We start from the raw sequence: 17952 nt of genomic DNA on the forward strand, positions 1-17952 counted from the left end.
TTGTTATTGATCCTTGTCTTATACTCGTTCATGCATGCAGAGTCGATGTACTGCACCCAAAATTAAACAAACTCTTTGTTTCAACATCTGTCCAAATGTACTGTAGATTACCTTAGCTGTATTTGGCAACTCTTTTAGGAATTTTGGATCTCAATGCTCTTCAACTTTGCACTTTATTTGGCTTTTTTTTAAACTTTTTTGGATTCGAGCGTCACTGATGAGTCTTTTGTAGACGAAACACATGTCTGGCTTATATATAAAATTTAGTCCTGGTATCTATGATGAATTTATTTAGCTGGCATCTTCTAGTGATTATAATATAAATAGATAAAGCTACATTAAATTGATTTCATTATTTCTATCAATATTTTTTTCAGCACTTACCTCCATTATAACTGTATATATAAATCCTAAGCATGCTATCATTGCCAGTACACCCACAAATTTATATGTATCTCTCTCAAACTTAAAGTCAACTGGTTTTGGAAATAATATAGATTTGACTAATTCTCCTTTAGCTGTGTAAAATCCTGTTAAAAAAGAAATAGCCAGTGTTAGGTATTATATTGATTTCTAACAAATTCAAAAAAATAAAAAAAATGAAAAATTATGAGGAAACTAAAATTTCATATCCCTAAGTCAACATTGAACTATGATAAATTTTGCTATTCTTTTTAATAGGAAATGATATAGCCTCAAAGACTTAGTGCATCTAAACTTGGTCTTTTGTGGATCATTAATTGTTTTGTTATAAATTAAGCCATTTTTTTTCCATATGAATTGTTTCATATTTTTTATGTTGGGGCTTTTAATAGCTGACCACACAGTATGGGTTTTTCTCATCATTTTAGGCCGTGCGTTTGCCTATAATTGCATACATTCACTTCATTTGAACTTTGATGGATAGTTGTAACATTGGCAATCATACCACATCTCTTTATTTTTATACTAGGGCTGTATTGATACTCTTCTCTGATATCAATAGAACAAACCTGTTCTTACAACGACTGCTTTCACTTTCTGTGTTCCATAGTATCGTGTCTGTATAACATGTGTACCACAGAACAAGGTATGTCTGGCATGCTCTTTAATATCAAACTTAATATCTTTACTGCCATCATTGGTTTGAAGTTTAGGATTAGGTAATGGAGTCTTTGTAACCGGAACACTTTCACCTACAAATCAATAATTAGAATAATTATATTTATAGGCAAAGATGTAAGTTAAAATATAACTGACCATTAGGTTTTTAAACCAACAGTATGAAGTTCACAATATCTTTTTAAATATCTGAACAAGGAGTCTGTTGTTCAGTAGTTGTCGTTTGTTGGTCTAGTTTATAAGTGTTTCTCTTCTTTTATTTAGATAAGACAGTTGGTTTCCCTGTTTGAATTGTTTTAAACTAATCTTTTCGGGGGCCTTTATGGCAAGCTGTTTAATGTGAGCCAAGGCTCTGTGATAAAGGCAGTACTTTGACCTATAATTGTTAACTGTTTATAAATTGTGACTTGGATAGATAGTTGTCTCATTGGCTCTCAAAACTCATCTTCTTATTTATAAAATCTGAATTCTATAACATCTATAATATACAAGCATACAAAATAAACAGATATGTATCATATTTTTTACCAAAATAAATAAATAGACTGTTAGTAAACGTAAATTACCAGTAAGCATGCTTTCATTAACAATACAATTTCCAGTAACAAGCACAGCATCACACTGCATAAAACATCCACGTCTTGGTATTTCTATAACATCACCTGGGACTAAATCTTCTGATGGAATATCTTCATATTCTACAAACACAATTAATGTATGCTTTAAATTGATGAATTTATAATCTGTTATGATATTAAAGAATTAAAGGTATTATCAAATTTGGCTGAATGTTTCATCTACTGTGCTTCCCAAGATCCCTGGAAACTTGTTTATCATTGTAATGTACCTTTAAATTTTTCCAATTCTTAAAAGTTATCCGCTAAGTATCTCATCACGGTTTCCAGTAATTTTAAACAAAATGTGAATTTAGTAATTTCCATGGAAACAATTGACATCTAATAGCCAAAATCATGAGCATTCAATTCATAAATTTCCATTACTACTGTTCAAACAATACCTACTTTCTTCCCCTTTACATACAGTAACTATTGTAGACGACTGAATTGTATTCCTTAAAGCCCTTTGTGCCTGAAAATGTAAAGAGAAACTCCAAATCTTCAATCCTTTAACAATTCTAAATGTTATGATGAAAAAAGGTTTTAAGCTTTATTTGAATGACAACAGAAATTTGCAGTTGTATTTTATAACGACAGCTGCTCATTGACATTGTGAAAATAAAATTTTGCTTGGAGTAAGATTTTTTTTATTAAATTTGAAATATTTTTGTACAGGGATGGATTGTAGTATCTCACATTTGATTTGTTAAAGTCGATTTTGGTCAAATAAAACAACAGATAACTCATGGCACCAAATGTTCTCAATTCCATAAGTCTGAAAATTCTAACTTTTAGTCGGAATGTACTTTTTATCTTTTTATACATGCAAAGTATGCACTATACTAATAATTAGCTTGATCTTATAATTAGTTTACAAAAAAGATAGTACTTTGTACATAATGTCCTTACTATTTATTCCTTGTATTCCATTTAAAAATCCTCTCTGGAGTTATACCTCATATTAACATTCTTGACAAAATATATCATACATACCTTTCTAATTTGATATATTGTCATGGCAAGGGAGCCTACTGAGATAAAAATGATACAGGCAGCATATATCTCATACTCATCAGAGAACCAGACAGATACACTGAAGGCTTGGAACACGTAGAAGGGAGATAATGCCTGAAATTATACAAACAGTTCATAAACTTGTTCCTTGGGGTTGAAATCATAAAACTTTGCTTAGTGCTTGGAACACATAAAATTAAGACTTACATCATATATCTTATTTCATAGAGCATTTAGAACACAAAAATGGAAACAATGACTGAATTTTCTCATTACATTTGAAAACTTAACACTTTAAAAATGGTGGCAAAGCTTGAAATGATACAACCAGCACATAGCTCAAATTCATAAGGGACCAATATACTTAACGCTGGAAGGTTTAAAGGAATGAAAACAAAGATTAAAATTTATATCAATTTTTCACTCCATATCTGAAAGTAAATTTTTCTTTCATCTTTTTTTTTTTATAGTGTCATTTTTTTTATATTATTTTTGTTACCCTGATTTTGACTGATTAAAGCATAGCTGTGTTCATAGCATTACTTCTCATAAATGTAAAGAAATCATTTAGATGGAATGTCTCCAACATGTACTAAGGTTCTTTTCAGGGTATATTTTAGAAGCTGGAAGTTGTCAATCAATAACTAAATAGTGTGCTTTCTTCAAACATTTGTTTTTTCTTTCTGGTACAAATAGTTTCAATTATTACATCATACAATAACTACTGTTTGCTTACCTAGTTATGGCACTCACCTCTTTAAATAGTAAAACAATAATTGGAGTAACATGTATAGCAATGGAATTTGTTCCATAAACTACCCTCCTGAAAATATACATTTTTGTATGAAGTTAAAATCTAATATCCCTCAGTAGTCTTCAAATACAAAATCTGTTGCTCTCACTTCAGTCCTTTTGTTTTTTTGGGGTTTTTTTTTGGAGGGGGGTCGTTGAAAGTAACTGTTGATAATTTTGTTGTGTTTGAGCTGTTTTCTTTTTCTATGGTAAATTACCATTTGGTCTCTGCTGGATAGTTATCTCTGTGGCAGTCATACCACATCTTCCTATTCAATATATAACAATTTTTTATACTATTTTTGTAACCCTGATTTTTGACTGATTTAAGCATAGCATAAATGTAAAGAAATCATAATCCTTTTCCTTTGCATGCTTTGGTCTCTTGAGGTTAGTTGTTTATGTAGGAAATCATACCAAATCAGTATTTTAAAGTACATAATGAATTTATCAGAACTGACAATAGCAGAAAGCAGAATATTAATATAATCATTCTTGTTATTTCGAGAAAAAAAAAAATTTAATATTTTACGTACCACAATTAAACCTACTTCAATACACCTTATTGCTATTTGTCCGCCATTAACGGAGATCACACAGGTTCCCATAAAATTTTGACGTCATAAAACAAAATATCTGATGCCACAAAGGAAAAGTGATTGTTGTATGCGTCAAAGGTTCAAAAGGCCGGGTCAGCCGGGATTAGTGATAAGGTGTATTGAACTTTGGTGGATAGTTGTCTCATTGGCAATCATACCTCATCTCCTTATTTTTATACAGAAATAAAAGAAAATCATGTTATACTCAAACCTACAGGTTTTTGTAACTCAACCTGTGAACAGACTTCAGTTAGCACTTAAAACTTACCTTTTGATTTGGTCAGTATAACTGAGTCCCTGAGATTCATGGAAGAAAGAACACATATTTTCATCTAGTCCTCTACAATTAATATAAAATATCTTAAATTAATATGAAAATAATCTTTCAACTTCTTCTTCTATCAAATTTTCAAAACAGATATTAGTACAGCAACTGTTCTATTTGTGCTGGCCAAATGAATTGACTTTATAAACCTTAGCTTTATACTTTCACTATCAGATTAAAGGCTTGTTCATTTTGTTAATATAATGTGTTGCTGTACAGTTTTATCTATGACCTCATGAAAAATGCATGCATCATGATTTTAATTCAAATCTATTAATTTCCATCAAAGATATATCATTTGAAACAATTTAAAAGTTAGTTTAAAGATCATTCAAACATTGTCTCAGAACATAAATTTTATTTGTACTCGACTGGAAACAGAATAGAAAAGCCTTACATTCTATCTGTGTCTAAATCTTGCACAAATCATTTCTATAATTTGAATCAATGTAGTTATACTATGTATAAAAGTTATCAAGGAATGCAATTTGACAGATGTGTTTAAGGTGGCTCGCCAGTACAAAAATTTCAGCAAAAATTTAGACATTATTTTTTTCATTAAGAATTTTATTTATTACACTATTAGGTGTTATTTTATGAAATGGTACAAAAATCAACCAAAAACATCAATTTGTTTTGGCCCCAGATGACTTTTGAAATGTTTATAGATGGTGACGTTCCCTTGTCACCATCTTACGGTGTTTATATATCTCAACTTGTACGATTCGCTCGTGTATGTAACAATGTTTTAGATTTTAACGAGAGAAATTTATGTATTACTGAAAAATTATTACACCAGGGTTTTCGATATCACAAACTAGTCAAAACATTTACTAAATTTTATCATCGGTATAAGGACATCATTCGTAAATATAGCTCAACATGCAGACTTCTTATACGTTCAGGTATTTCACATCCAATATTTTATGGAAATATTCTTTATAAAGCACAAAAATGTCAGTATTCACCTCAGAAGCTAACAAAACCTTTCGGTCAATAGACTTATTAAGAAGGGATATAGTTACGATACTGTTGTCAGGTCATTAAAGATTGCATATTTTGGCGTTAATATTGATTCACTTATAGGGTCTTTGCATGGGAACTAAACACATTAATTATTAATAAACCAGTTGTTGGCATGACACGGGTTATGTTCTTCTCATATATGTTATGATGGTATGATACTAAACCCCTCACGGGGAGATTTGTGCTTGATATTCATATGATGAAGACATAATTTTTCAATCAGTTTAATTGAGGTCCGGAGCTGGCATGTCAGTAACTGCTAGTAGTCTGATGTTATTTATGTATAATTGTCATGTTGTTTATTTTCTTTGGTTACATCTTCTGACATCAGACTCGGACTTCTCTTGAACTGAATTTTAATGTGCGTATTGTTATGCGTTTACTTTTCTGCATTGGCTAAAGGTATAGGGGAGGGTTGAGATCTCACAAACATGTTTAACCCTGCCGCATTTTTGCGCCTGTCCCAAGTCAGGAGCCTCTGGCTTTTGTTAGTCTTGTATTATTTTAACTTTTAGTTTCTTGTGTACAATTTGGAGTTAAGTATGGTGTTCATTATCACTGAACCAGTATATATTTGTTTAGGGGCCAGCTGAAGGACGCCTCCGGGTGCGAGAATTTCTCGTTGCATTGAAGACCTGTTGGTGACCTTCTGCTGTTGTCTGCTCTATGGTTGGGTTGTTGTCTCTTTGGCACATTCCCCATTTCCATTCTCAATTTTATATATCATTGAAAAAGCTCCAAATTATCTCCCTTAAGTGCAAAAATGACATTTTTGGCATTAAAATTGAAATATCTTTTTTTCTCATTGTGACCTATATTTTTATCATTTTTTTTCAAATAAGCTGTACCTAAACTAAAATGTAAAATTTAATTGATTTCTGTAATTTAGGTCTTTTTTTATTTCGATATTATCTCTATTTCTCCTATTAGTTCAACAGAAAATAAGTACCTTTAAAAAAAAAATATGCTTTTTTTGAAGCAATATTGTAAGCTTAAATGTACGGTGACCCCATTTTTTTATTTCATTTTTCTATTAAATATGATAAAGTTCCATTTATAGAAAAATATAGCAAAATTCTATATTAAAAAAAAAAGATTTATGGCCGTGAGCCCCCTTAAGACAGATGTTTTGATATCATTGAACCATTTTGTCTAAAATCAGACAGAAAAAAGATATTTATCTCCCTTCATTAGGAAACCTTGAAAATTTGTTAATCCAAGGAATACCAAAGGAAATAAAACTTTTGGACAACCTTTATATCTCCTTTATCAATGTAAATGAATGTTTTTCCACAATTATTTACATCAATTTTTCTGAAATACCAATAGTATTTTTTCTAAGATCCAGGTCTGGTTCAATTATTACAAAAAATTTCAGGTTCATCTGACGAAAGATTTTGACCACTTTTTAAACACTTAAGTGTCTATTTTATTTGAATTAAAGAATCTTAGTGAGCACACTCACATACCCCACGTCCCCACATTGTCATTGGAGAAATTAAATAAGTATAAGAAAAAACTAGAGGCTCTAAAGAGCCTGTGTCGCTCACCTTGGTCTATGTGCATATTAAACAAAGGACACAAATGGATTCATGACAAAATTGTATTTTGGTGATGGTGATGTGTTTGAAGTTCTTTCTTTACTGAACGATTTTGCTTCTTACAATTATATCTATAATGAACTTTGCCCATTAGTAACAGAGAACTATATTTGGTAAAAATTTACATAAATTTACCAAATTAATGAAAATTGTTAAAAATTGACTATAAAGGGCAATAACTCCTTAAGGGGTCAACTGACCATTTTGGTCATGTTGACTTATTTGTAGATCTTACTTTGCTGAACATTATTGCTGTTTACAATTTATCTCTATCTATAATAATATTCAAGATAATAACCAAAAACAGCAAAATTTCCTCAAAATTACCAACTCAGGGGCAGCAACCCAACAACCGATTGACCGATTCATCTGAATATTTCAGGGCAGATAGATCTTAACCTGATAAACATTTTTATTCCATGTCAGATTTCCTCAAAATGCTTTGGTTTTTGAGTTATAAGCCAAAAACTGCATTTTACCCCTATGTTCTATTTTTAGCGGTGGCGGCCATCTTGGTTGGTTGACCAGGTCATGCCACACATTTTTTAAACTAGATACCCCAAAGATGATTGTGGCCAAGTTTGGATTAATTTGGCCCAGTAGTTTCAGAGGAGAAGATTTTTGTAAAAGATTACTTTAATTTACGAAAAATGGTTAAAAATTGACTATAAAGGGCAATAACTCCTAAACGGGTCAACTGACCATTTTGGTCATGTTGACTTATTTGTAGATCTTACTTTGCTGAACATTATTGCTGTTTACAGTTTATCTCTATCTATAATAATATTCAAGATAATAACCAAAAACAGCAAAATTTCCTCAAAATTACCAATTCAGGGGCAGCAACCCAACAACCGATTGACCGATTCATCTGAAAATTTCAGGGCAGATAGATCTTGACCTGATAAACATTTTTATCTTGTCAGATTTCCTCAAAATGCTTTGGTTTTTGAGTTATAAGCCAAAAACTGCATTTTACCCCTTTGTTCTAATTTTAGCCGTGGCGGCCATCTTGGTTGGTTGACCAGGTCATGCCACACATTTTTTAAACTAGATACCCCAAAGATGATTGTGGCCAAGTTTGATTTAATTTGGCCCAGTAGTTTCAGAGGAGAAGATTTTTGTAAAAGATTACTTTAATTAACGAAAAATGGTTAAAAATTGACTATAAAGGGCAATAACTCCTAAACAGGTCAACTGACCATTTTGGTCATGTTGACTTATTTGTAGATCTTACTTTGCTGAACATTATTGCTGTTTACAGTTTACCTCTATCTATAATAATATTCAAGATAATAACCAAAAACAGCAAAATTTCCTCAAAATTACCAATTCAGGGGCAGCAACCCAACAACCGATTGACCGATTCATCTGAAAATTTCAGGGCAGATAGATCTTGACCTGATAAACATTTTTACCCCTTGTCAGATTTGCTCTAAATGCTTTGGTTTTTGAGTTATAAGCCAAAAACTGCATTTTACCCCTATGTTCTATTTTTAGCCGTGGCGGCCATCTTGGTTGGTTGACCGGGTCACGCCACACATTTTTTAAACTAGATACCCCAATGATGATTGTGGCCAAGTTTGGTTTGATTTGGCCCAGTAGTTTCAGAGGAGAAGATTTTTGTAAAAGTTAACGACGACGGACGACGGACGACGGACGACGACGACGGACGCCGGACGCAAAGTGATGGGAATAGCTCACTTGGCCCTTCGGGCCAGGTGAGCTAAAAATTGTATAAGAAACAAGAATGTGTCCTCAGTACACGAATGCCCCACTCGCACTATCATTTTCCATGTTCAGTGGACCGTGAAATTGGGGTAAAAACTCTAATTTGGAATTAAAATTAGAAAGATCATATCATAGGGGACATGTGTACTAAGTTTGAAGTCGATTGGACTTAAACTTCATCAAAAACTACCTTGACCAAAAACTTTAACCTGAAGCGGGACAGACGGACGGACGAACGAACGGACGGACGGACGGACGAACGAACGGACGGACGAACGAACGGACGGACGGACGCACAGACCAGAAAACATAATGCCCCTAGGTGGGGCAGAAAAATACTGAATAATAATTTCCTGTCAATATACACATCTACATAGTATGTCCTAATTATCTACAAAATTTCATGAAATTCTGTTGTGTCTTTTCAGAGGAGTTGAGATGACAAACTGTTGCAGAAGTACATTGAAGCAAATAAGTTCAAAGGGGCATAACTCCTAGAAAAAAAATTGAATCGTAATTTCCTGTTGATATGCACATCTACGTAATATGTCCTTATTATCAACAAAGTTTCATGAAATTCTGTTCTGTGGTTTCAGAAAAGTTGAGATGACAAACTGTTGAAGTAGTACCTTAAAGCAAATAAGTTCAAAGAGGCGTAACTCCTAGAAAAAAAATTGAATCGTGATTTCCTGTCGATATGCACATCTACATAGTATGTCCTTATTATCTGAAAAGGTTTCATGAAATTCTGTTATGTAGTTTCAGAGGAGTTGCGATGACAAACTGTTGCAGTAGTACAATGAAGCAAATAAGTTCAAAGGGGCGTAACTCCTAGAAATAAAATTGAATCGCAATTTCCTGTCGATATGCACATCTACATAGTATGTCCTTATTATCTGAAAAGGTTTCATGAAATTCTGTAGTGTGGTTTGAGAGGAGTTGCGATGACAAACTGTTGCAGTAGTACATTTAAGCAAATAAGTTCAAAGGGGCGTAACTCCTAGAAAAAAAATTGAATCGCAATTTCCCGTCGATATGCACAACTACATAGTATGTCCTTATTATCTGAAAAGGTTTCGTGAAATTCTGTTGTGTGGTTTGAGAGGAGTTGCGATGACAAGAAACAGGACTGACGGACGGACTGACGGATGGACGGACGGACAGGTCAAAAACATTATACCCTCCACAACTTCGTTGCGTGGGGTATAATTAATTAGTTTATGTGAAAGATTTTAACAGATTTGGTCATTAAAATGATCCGATTCAAGCTCAAATATGAAAAATCTACCTAATATGCCGAAAAATGTCACTTTTCAGATGGTTTTTGGTAAAAATGAAAGTGGCCGCATCCGTGTTCATCCTCAACCTTTATATATGTTATGTATTATCATAAAATACAACTTACATTTCAATATTAAGGATGAACACGAATGCGGCCACTTTTGTTTTACACGAAAACCGTCTAAAATTTAACTAAAATGCTAGAATTATGAGGATTTCAGTAATTTAGCATGACTTAATGGTGCTAGTACCGGATATATGTGCATTGTATTGTCAAAAACAGCCCATATTTATGTAGCAGAAGCATTCTACTGTCCAATAAATAACTGAAGGTTTACATTTTAACCATTTTGTAAAACTGCTATATTTTGGGGCCAAAAAGGGGTCTTACTGAACCTACTCCTTTAGTTTTAAATCTCCAGTCTGAAAATAATGTAATTTAGTAGCCACATTGCAATGTGGCCTCTACACCCCACATGTAGTGTGAGGGTATAAAAACTATACCAGTGCGTGAAATTCCAAGAATATACTTACTTTAGCTTTAAGAAATCTGATTTCTCAGTATTCCAGACATATTTGACTTTCTTAACCATAAAATATTTCACTAAACTATCATCATTCTGAAATTATAAAATGAAAGAACTTCAATCTCAATACACTTACAACTAGAATATCATTATTCAAACACATAGTTTAAGTATCAAGACTGTAAAATGAAAACATATCCTAATTTTTACATTTTATGTAGATTTGCTAAAACAATAATGTGTAGATATCCTCAAAACAGTTCATTTGTATTTCCAGAAACTCAGTGTCTAATGTGACTTAAAAATGTGAGTCCTCCAGGGAAAACACATGTGTCTCAAAATATATAATAAAACAGTGAATTCATGTTTTTGAATGTTTAACCCTAAAAACCACAAAAATCAGAACTTAATTGGCAAGTGCCCAACTTCATGTGATGTCGAAGAATATTTTCAAGTTTGATTGAGTTCTGTTTAATATCAAACTATTTTCAATGAATTGTGGATTGTCAATAAATTGACAACAAATGTTTAATTTTATTGTTTTTGTTAGTTACACCAATAAATGTTGACTGTCTATCTATACTCACAGAGCTGTAATTACAGGAGTTCTCATAAGTTTCTGTTGTTTCCTGTTAATGAAAAAACACATAAATATGTCACAACCATTTTTTTGAAATAAATGAAAACTTGACGTGAATAAATTCAGCAGTAGACAAACATGTCAATGAAACAGAAACTTCACAACATGAATAATCAAAAACTATATACAAAGAGATTATAACATGGCCTCAAACAATACATTAGCACCCTAAGTACATGGCAACCTCTAACTGTTGAAATACATAGAAAGTTTTTCACATCATTGTTTGACCCTAGGCTTAATAGCACCATGGTACCATGATGCTGTATGTTTTACCCTGGTACTACATGTATCATCTGAAGAGATTCTATAAATATTGTGATATGATCTTAGTGAAACAGTGCTTTTTCTTCTCATTTTGCTATTTGAAATACATGTACTTTGGAGAACACTGCACATTCAATATATTTTCTGTACCTAGGTGCTACCATGAGATAATATGTAAATATTTATTTAATGGTGTGCCTTTTAGTATGTTATTTCCGATAAACACCAGAAAGATGAAGATTATCTATAAGAACAGCTACCTTGTATCTCGACATGTTTTCCAATTCTCTGTCTCTTTGTTTAGGTCTAAAGATAAGGGATGCTGATGTCTTGACGATCTTAACACGGGTGCCATCTTTTGTCGTGATGACAACTCTAGAAACAAACCACTGTAAATATTGATCCTACAAAAAATAAAACATTGTTGTCACAAAATTATAACATATGTTTCAGTAACAAGTCTGATGCAACAGATTTTGTTTTGAACTAATAAATGCAAATTAATTCTCAACGAGCATTTAGTGAGATATACTATTAATAGCTAAAGCACATACAACATACAATGTTATAATGTTTTATCCATCCTTTCATGATTTTATGATAGGTAATTACATATACTGCTACATTTAATAATGACAACTAGCTAGGCTATGATATTCTGTCAACGGCAATCTGTTTTCAAGCATTTGATATAAACAAAATTTAGTTAAATGATGTTATAAAAAAATATAGCAATTTGTTTAATAGGTTGTAAATGTAGGTGTAAATCCTTTGTTTAAACTTTTTTTGTTCACTCTAAATAATTGCAATTTGGCATCTAGAAGGTAAATCAAGTCAAACACGAAATTTAGAAAAAAAACAATCTCTGACTCTGGGTTAATTTCTATAGTGCATAAATTTTGTTCATTTTGTACAGTTAGATATTTTTTAAGTTTCAACTTTCAACAAAAAATGTGGAATATGCAAATCAATTTTTTTTTTCAATCTGATCTATAAATAAATGTTTCTGCTCTTTAAAATTAGGTTTACCAGAAAGCAATTGTTCTATACATTTCCCAACATACCTACATATAAATGTTATATCTACCTGTAATAATACAGAGTCTGCCTGGTGTAGGAAGCACTTGTCATGGGTAAATTTAAGTAACCAATGTGGTAACCAGTAGAAAACCAGTCGTAGCAATCCACCAGTCAATATGTATAATAAGTATGCAATCGCTAGTTTCCATCTATTCTTTTTGTACCCCTCTATTGACTGAAAATATATTCAAAAACAAAAATGCTGAAATAATTTGCATATTGCATCTGATAATATAACTTTCATTTTTTTAAATGTGTTATGGTAAGGGAGATAATTCAATTTTAAAGGATGACCAAAATCAATTAAGTCATCGTTATCCCCACTTTACTATTTAACAGAAACAGCACCCGTAAGTCTATTTGTTTTACTATGTTGAGGTGAGACCATAAGGTGGATTTTTTTTTATCATAGAAACATTTATTCCTTTCATATACAGTAATGACAATACAGGCAGCAATAGTAACCATGGAAATGACAAATAAATTTTTGTACAATAGGAAACAAGTCATATTCTTTTTTTCCAAGACCAGTGAGAAAACTGACAGAATGTGAAAATCAACATAGTAGATGTAAAGTGCATTTTTCTTATTGTTTACCCATCATCAAGTTACACTGTATTCTTAATACAGGTTCTACTTATTTTTCAGAGAAAGTATAAATATAGCAGTAATTCAGTCAGTCAAAGTATTACAAAAGTTCTAAAAACAAAAACAATAACATTTAATTTTTAAAAAATCTATACAATATACAATATCAATACAAACATGATAAACATTAACATGATGAATGATCTGAACTTTTCTGTGACAGATACACATAACAGAAATTATTATCAGTCATTCTCAAGGTCAAAGTGTTTGTACCTATTTCGTACAACTGCTCTATTTTTGTTTGTAATATAAGGGTATAGCATATACATGTATTGTCATTTCGGAAACTATGCAAACAACTATAGATAGTAAACAGGAAGAGCTCAAACCACAGGAATGTAACTAGTAAAAGTGTGTTTATCTCATTACGATCATAATATCATGTAAATACATTTTTTTGTACAACCATTTTATTCATATTACAAATTTTATAAAGACTTATTCTTATTTGATACATAACTACTTTTTTGGAACAAAACGTTATTGCACAAATGCTGTTTTACATTTACCAAAAATAACAGCGTTTGACTAGATACCTCTGTCATTCTGTGATGAACTTCCACAAAATAATATTTCAGGAAAAAAATACCAAATGTTAACTTTACACTGTTTTACATTATTTCACTTATAAATATTGTCAGATAAATAATGCATTTCAATATTCATGTCACATGCTCATGGTGATCAGGGTTCACCACACTTCAAAATTATAGGGAGAAGTGAAGACGCAACAGGGAGACTTCTGGGAGAAGTCAAGTCCCAAAAGGGAGACTTCAGGAAAATTGAAGGATTGTCTTAATACTTTTTAAGAATATTATCCAAGCATCTTTACATTTGTACATCTTTTGTTATTTTTGTTTTTTGCATGACAACTGCAAAGGTGGTATCTCCCTACCTTGCCATGATTGTGGTCTGAATTACATTTGTACCCATGTATGCAAATTATTGATGCTAATGGATAAAAATGGTTTCTATTGACCAGGTATTTATTCTTTATTGTCCTATTTAAATTTCTAATCATTGAATTCTTAACAACAACAGAAAATGTTGACCATAAGGAAAGCACCAGCTACATCACTTACCATCTGTTCTTCTGTTCCAGGGTTGACATATCTCTTTGAAGGATTCATAGGAGGGGGACCAGTCACCCATGCTGATCTCTTAACCATTGCTGAAAACACAGAAAATTCATATATAAAATGATTTTTGTAAAGGACAAATATGAAGTACAATGAGGCATGCCAATCTGCTTGGATAATTTCTTCTGGAAAACACAAAATATGTAACAGATGTATACAGAAACAAGAAGGAAATATGTCCTTCTTTACACATCTGCAAGTGTCAGTATCTTTGCATGTTTAATATAAAGAAGGGACACAAGTCAAACTTTCTGCTAACAAAGAAAAAGATGGCAAACATGTTTATAAATTCAACAACTTTATTCAAACTAACTTAAAAAATTCAAATATAAAGGGTCATATAATTTGTATTGTACAAAATGTAAGTAGAGTTTACATTAAAAGAAGTTGCATGTGCCTTATTAGTTATTTTACACCCTATCATTGACTCTTCCTCTAGAATAATTGACCATGATATAACCTAAGTGTTTCAAACAAATCCAATTGATGAATCGAAGTTTGAGGACATATTATGACAGAAAAACAAATTGTTATCTCAGTAGGTCTTTAATCAACATGATCAATATGTCCAATTTACAACATCTGGCATGATTTGGTATTATCAAGAATCAATTTAGATTGACAAAAGTTCTTAAAGAAATATTGGGGGGAAAACATGGAATTCAACTCTTTGCTAATTACTTTAGCAGGACTGACGTCTGTCTACAGACTTGAAACAAAATTGACACATTTTACCGATGGTCCTGCAAATAATCGGTGACACATACATGTTTATCTAAATATGGCTCAGCAATAGTGTTGATAAAAAACTCCTTAATTAAAAAAAAAACAGGTTCAATATTTTTGGCTGCTACAAAATTGTAATTTTGCCTTATATAAATATGTTTATTTTCAGTCTAATCTAAGAATAATCTATCAAAGATTTCGATTCTTAAAATGAACTTAAATTAACAATTACCAAATTACTTTATTAATTAATTGAAATGGTTTATCATGAAATTAATGGTAATTTTTAACATAAATTTAGTAAAGAAAGTTTTCTGTTATAAAATTGTTACACTTAACATGCTTAAAGATATAAAGGTTATATCATATTTTTCATCAAACAAAATTATAAGTTTACAAACCTGGTGAATAAAACAAAGATGTCTATCTATGTTTATTTCGAATCCAACCATAAGAGTAATGTTTAGTTCCTTAGGGTTTCGTATTTTAAACCCGTGCTGGTTGGACTTGTTTTATTCACCAATCAAAATGCTTTTAATTTTTTTATAATCTTTAATTACACATGTACTTACCACAATTTGTTAAATAATCTTAAAAAGTGAGAAATCCATTTTGTATATAACACTTGTCTAATCCTTAACGCTTTATGGCCATTTATCCCTCAGGATTACATAATAATTTGCTTTACACTTATCTAAGATTTATACAGTCAAACCTGATTAAACTGAACCCTGAATAAACCGGTTTCCTGTCCATTCCGGCCGAAAATGAAAGTCCCAATTTTTCCCCTTCAAAGTCTTTGTTAAAATACCCTTTGTAAACTGGACCCTGTGTATTCCGAATTCCGGTCTAATTATGAAGTTCCAATACTCTTAATTACATTAATTATTACCTGTCAAAACCTTGTCTAATTAATTTCAATGATCGATATGCAATCAAAATATATTTGTTTATACAATATGGCTTTTCAGGTAATCAATTAGTCAGGTGTTAAACTGTGAACTTACAATCGTACAGTAGTTAGCTGTATTATTTATTAAAACATTATAAACGTGTCAATTAAACCAAAAGACACAACGAATATATCACGGAGTGAAATTACATTGTATCTTGGATAAACAAATTTAAATCGTGGAGTAAGAAATTTACATCATGATTTGGAAGTCCCGGATTCCCTGTTGTGAACCACTAAACAAATGACCTTGATAACGAAAAACACCCGGATGACAACAATCACTGGGTATTGTACCCTGTACGACAACGTTTCGATAGTGATGAAATTACGTTTGATAATATTCTGGCTTTTTAATCGGCCATTACAACATATCAAATTAATGATCATGGTAGTAAATCGAAACTCTCGTCTGACAATCCAAAAAACGAGAGCATTTTGATGGAAATGCAAACAATGAAAAACGAAGTGAAGTATTTTAATTTATCAGATATAATTTACAATCAGAGAGAACTTTTACATGCAAAATATCGGACGTCATAAGTCATAAACTTCCGGTCAAAACGGAAACCTGAATAAACCGGCTCACCGTCCAAACCGGCCCTTTTTCTTAGTCCCGTAGCCGGCTGGTTTATACAGGTTTTACTGTATTAATTATTTATCAAGTAAATTATTTCTGAAGCTAGTGCATGTAGTGTTAAATATCTTTAATAAATGCTGAAATATAAGAATTAGTAGAATTCCACATTTTAATGTTCTTTCTTCTAAAACAAACTGGTTATAAATTCATGTATAATTCTAAAAATGCTTTATTGAATAATAACTTTGTGGTACCACTTTGAGATTAGATACATATATTATTAGAACAATATTTTCTTTTAATAATGGAGCTGGGATATACAAATCCATTTTTACAATGTTTAAAAACGTTGACAGATATATGTTTGGATGATTATGTATACTATAACCAATGTTTATCATTTATTGTCTTTGGTAATAATCCTGTAATTTTGGATTTTAAACCAGTAAAATATCTCATCTTATTTGAATTTTTTCTGAGTTCAGTATTTTTGTGAATTAACTTTTTGATGCTTAACTCACAATTAAACAATTCCTTTGTTCACCAATTCTGTATTATTCATACCTTGATCATCAATAATGAGAGGACAAAAAAAAGAAAAGTTAATCACTTGGTCATTTAAATTCAATGAAAAGAAATTTTAAATAGAAGTGACATTTAAAATTCAATTATCATCAGTTATTCTTGGAGCATGGTTAATTCATTCCTAAACAGAAGATTTGTACGTTTTTGAATTCTCGAGAAAAAAAAAGGCTTCACTTATTCATATGTTGTTGTTCATGCAATACTTTTCAGTATTTACAAATACAACTGATGCAATTAAAACGTCAGCTTTTCAGCTTTTGTAAATTTCTTGTCATAAATTGAAATAGAAAAAAGGATGTCCTTCACTCTGTAAACGTTTTTTTTTAACATCAGAAAACTGGAGTGTACCCTGAAAACAGAGAATACCCCACTTTACCTGACTTGTGCCTAACCAGTAACTGTATAAAGCAAATATTTATGTCAGTGCCACAGCATAGGTTAATAAGAGGCAGGTATTACCTGTGAATGGGGACGAAGTCTGTATGAATTATTTTTTTAAATTCGAACATGTTAATAAAAGAAACGGAAATACCGTAACATTTCCAATTTTGGTTCTCAGTCAGGGGACTTACTTAAACAAGTGATTTTCTAAATCACTGATTCAAGTAACATTATTTCCAATAAGGTTGGAAGTTAGAGTTGTCTTTCTTTATTTTCTTTAATAATCACCTATTTAAGTAGTACAAATTAATCACTAGAAGAAGTGATTTAATATTAG

At 31.5% G+C, this 17952-nt stretch overlaps 1 protein-coding gene across 6 annotated transcripts in view; it reads right to left on the reverse strand.

Annotated features, from left to right (window-relative positions):
• Window positions 1-17952, reverse strand: part of LOC143056655 (polyamine-transporting ATPase 13A3-like) — a 69407-nt gene that overhangs the window by 25056 nt on the left and 26399 nt on the right. For 5 of the 6 annotated variants that reach the window (XM_076229808.1, XM_076229809.1, XM_076229812.1 and 2 more), the window contains exons 2-13: window positions 14335-14423; window positions 12609-12776; window positions 11782-11925; window positions 11202-11243; window positions 10622-10707; window positions 4392-4463; window positions 3486-3555; window positions 2712-2846; window positions 2124-2190; window positions 1668-1799; window positions 993-1175; window positions 385-530 (exon numbers count right to left, since the gene is read on the reverse strand). In XM_076229808.1, coding sequence (XP_076085923.1) covers window positions 385-530; window positions 993-1175; window positions 1668-1799; window positions 2124-2190; window positions 2712-2846; window positions 3486-3555; window positions 4392-4463; window positions 10622-10707; window positions 11202-11243; window positions 11782-11925; window positions 12609-12776; window positions 14335-14423 — 1334 coding nt within the window. Of the gene's footprint in view, window positions 1-384; window positions 531-992; window positions 1176-1667; window positions 1800-2123; window positions 2191-2711; window positions 2847-3485; window positions 3556-4391; window positions 4464-10621; window positions 10708-11201; window positions 11244-11781; window positions 11926-12608; window positions 12777-14334; window positions 14424-15518; window positions 15584-17952 lie in introns of those variants that run through there. The other variant, XM_076229813.1, reaches the window with a different exon arrangement.

The sequence above is a fragment of the Mytilus galloprovincialis genome, chromosome 13 (genome assembly GCF_965363235.1).
Source record: "Mytilus galloprovincialis chromosome 13, xbMytGall1.hap1.1, whole genome shotgun sequence".
Lineage (NCBI taxonomy): Eukaryota > Metazoa > Mollusca > Bivalvia > Mytilida > Mytilidae > Mytilus > Mytilus galloprovincialis.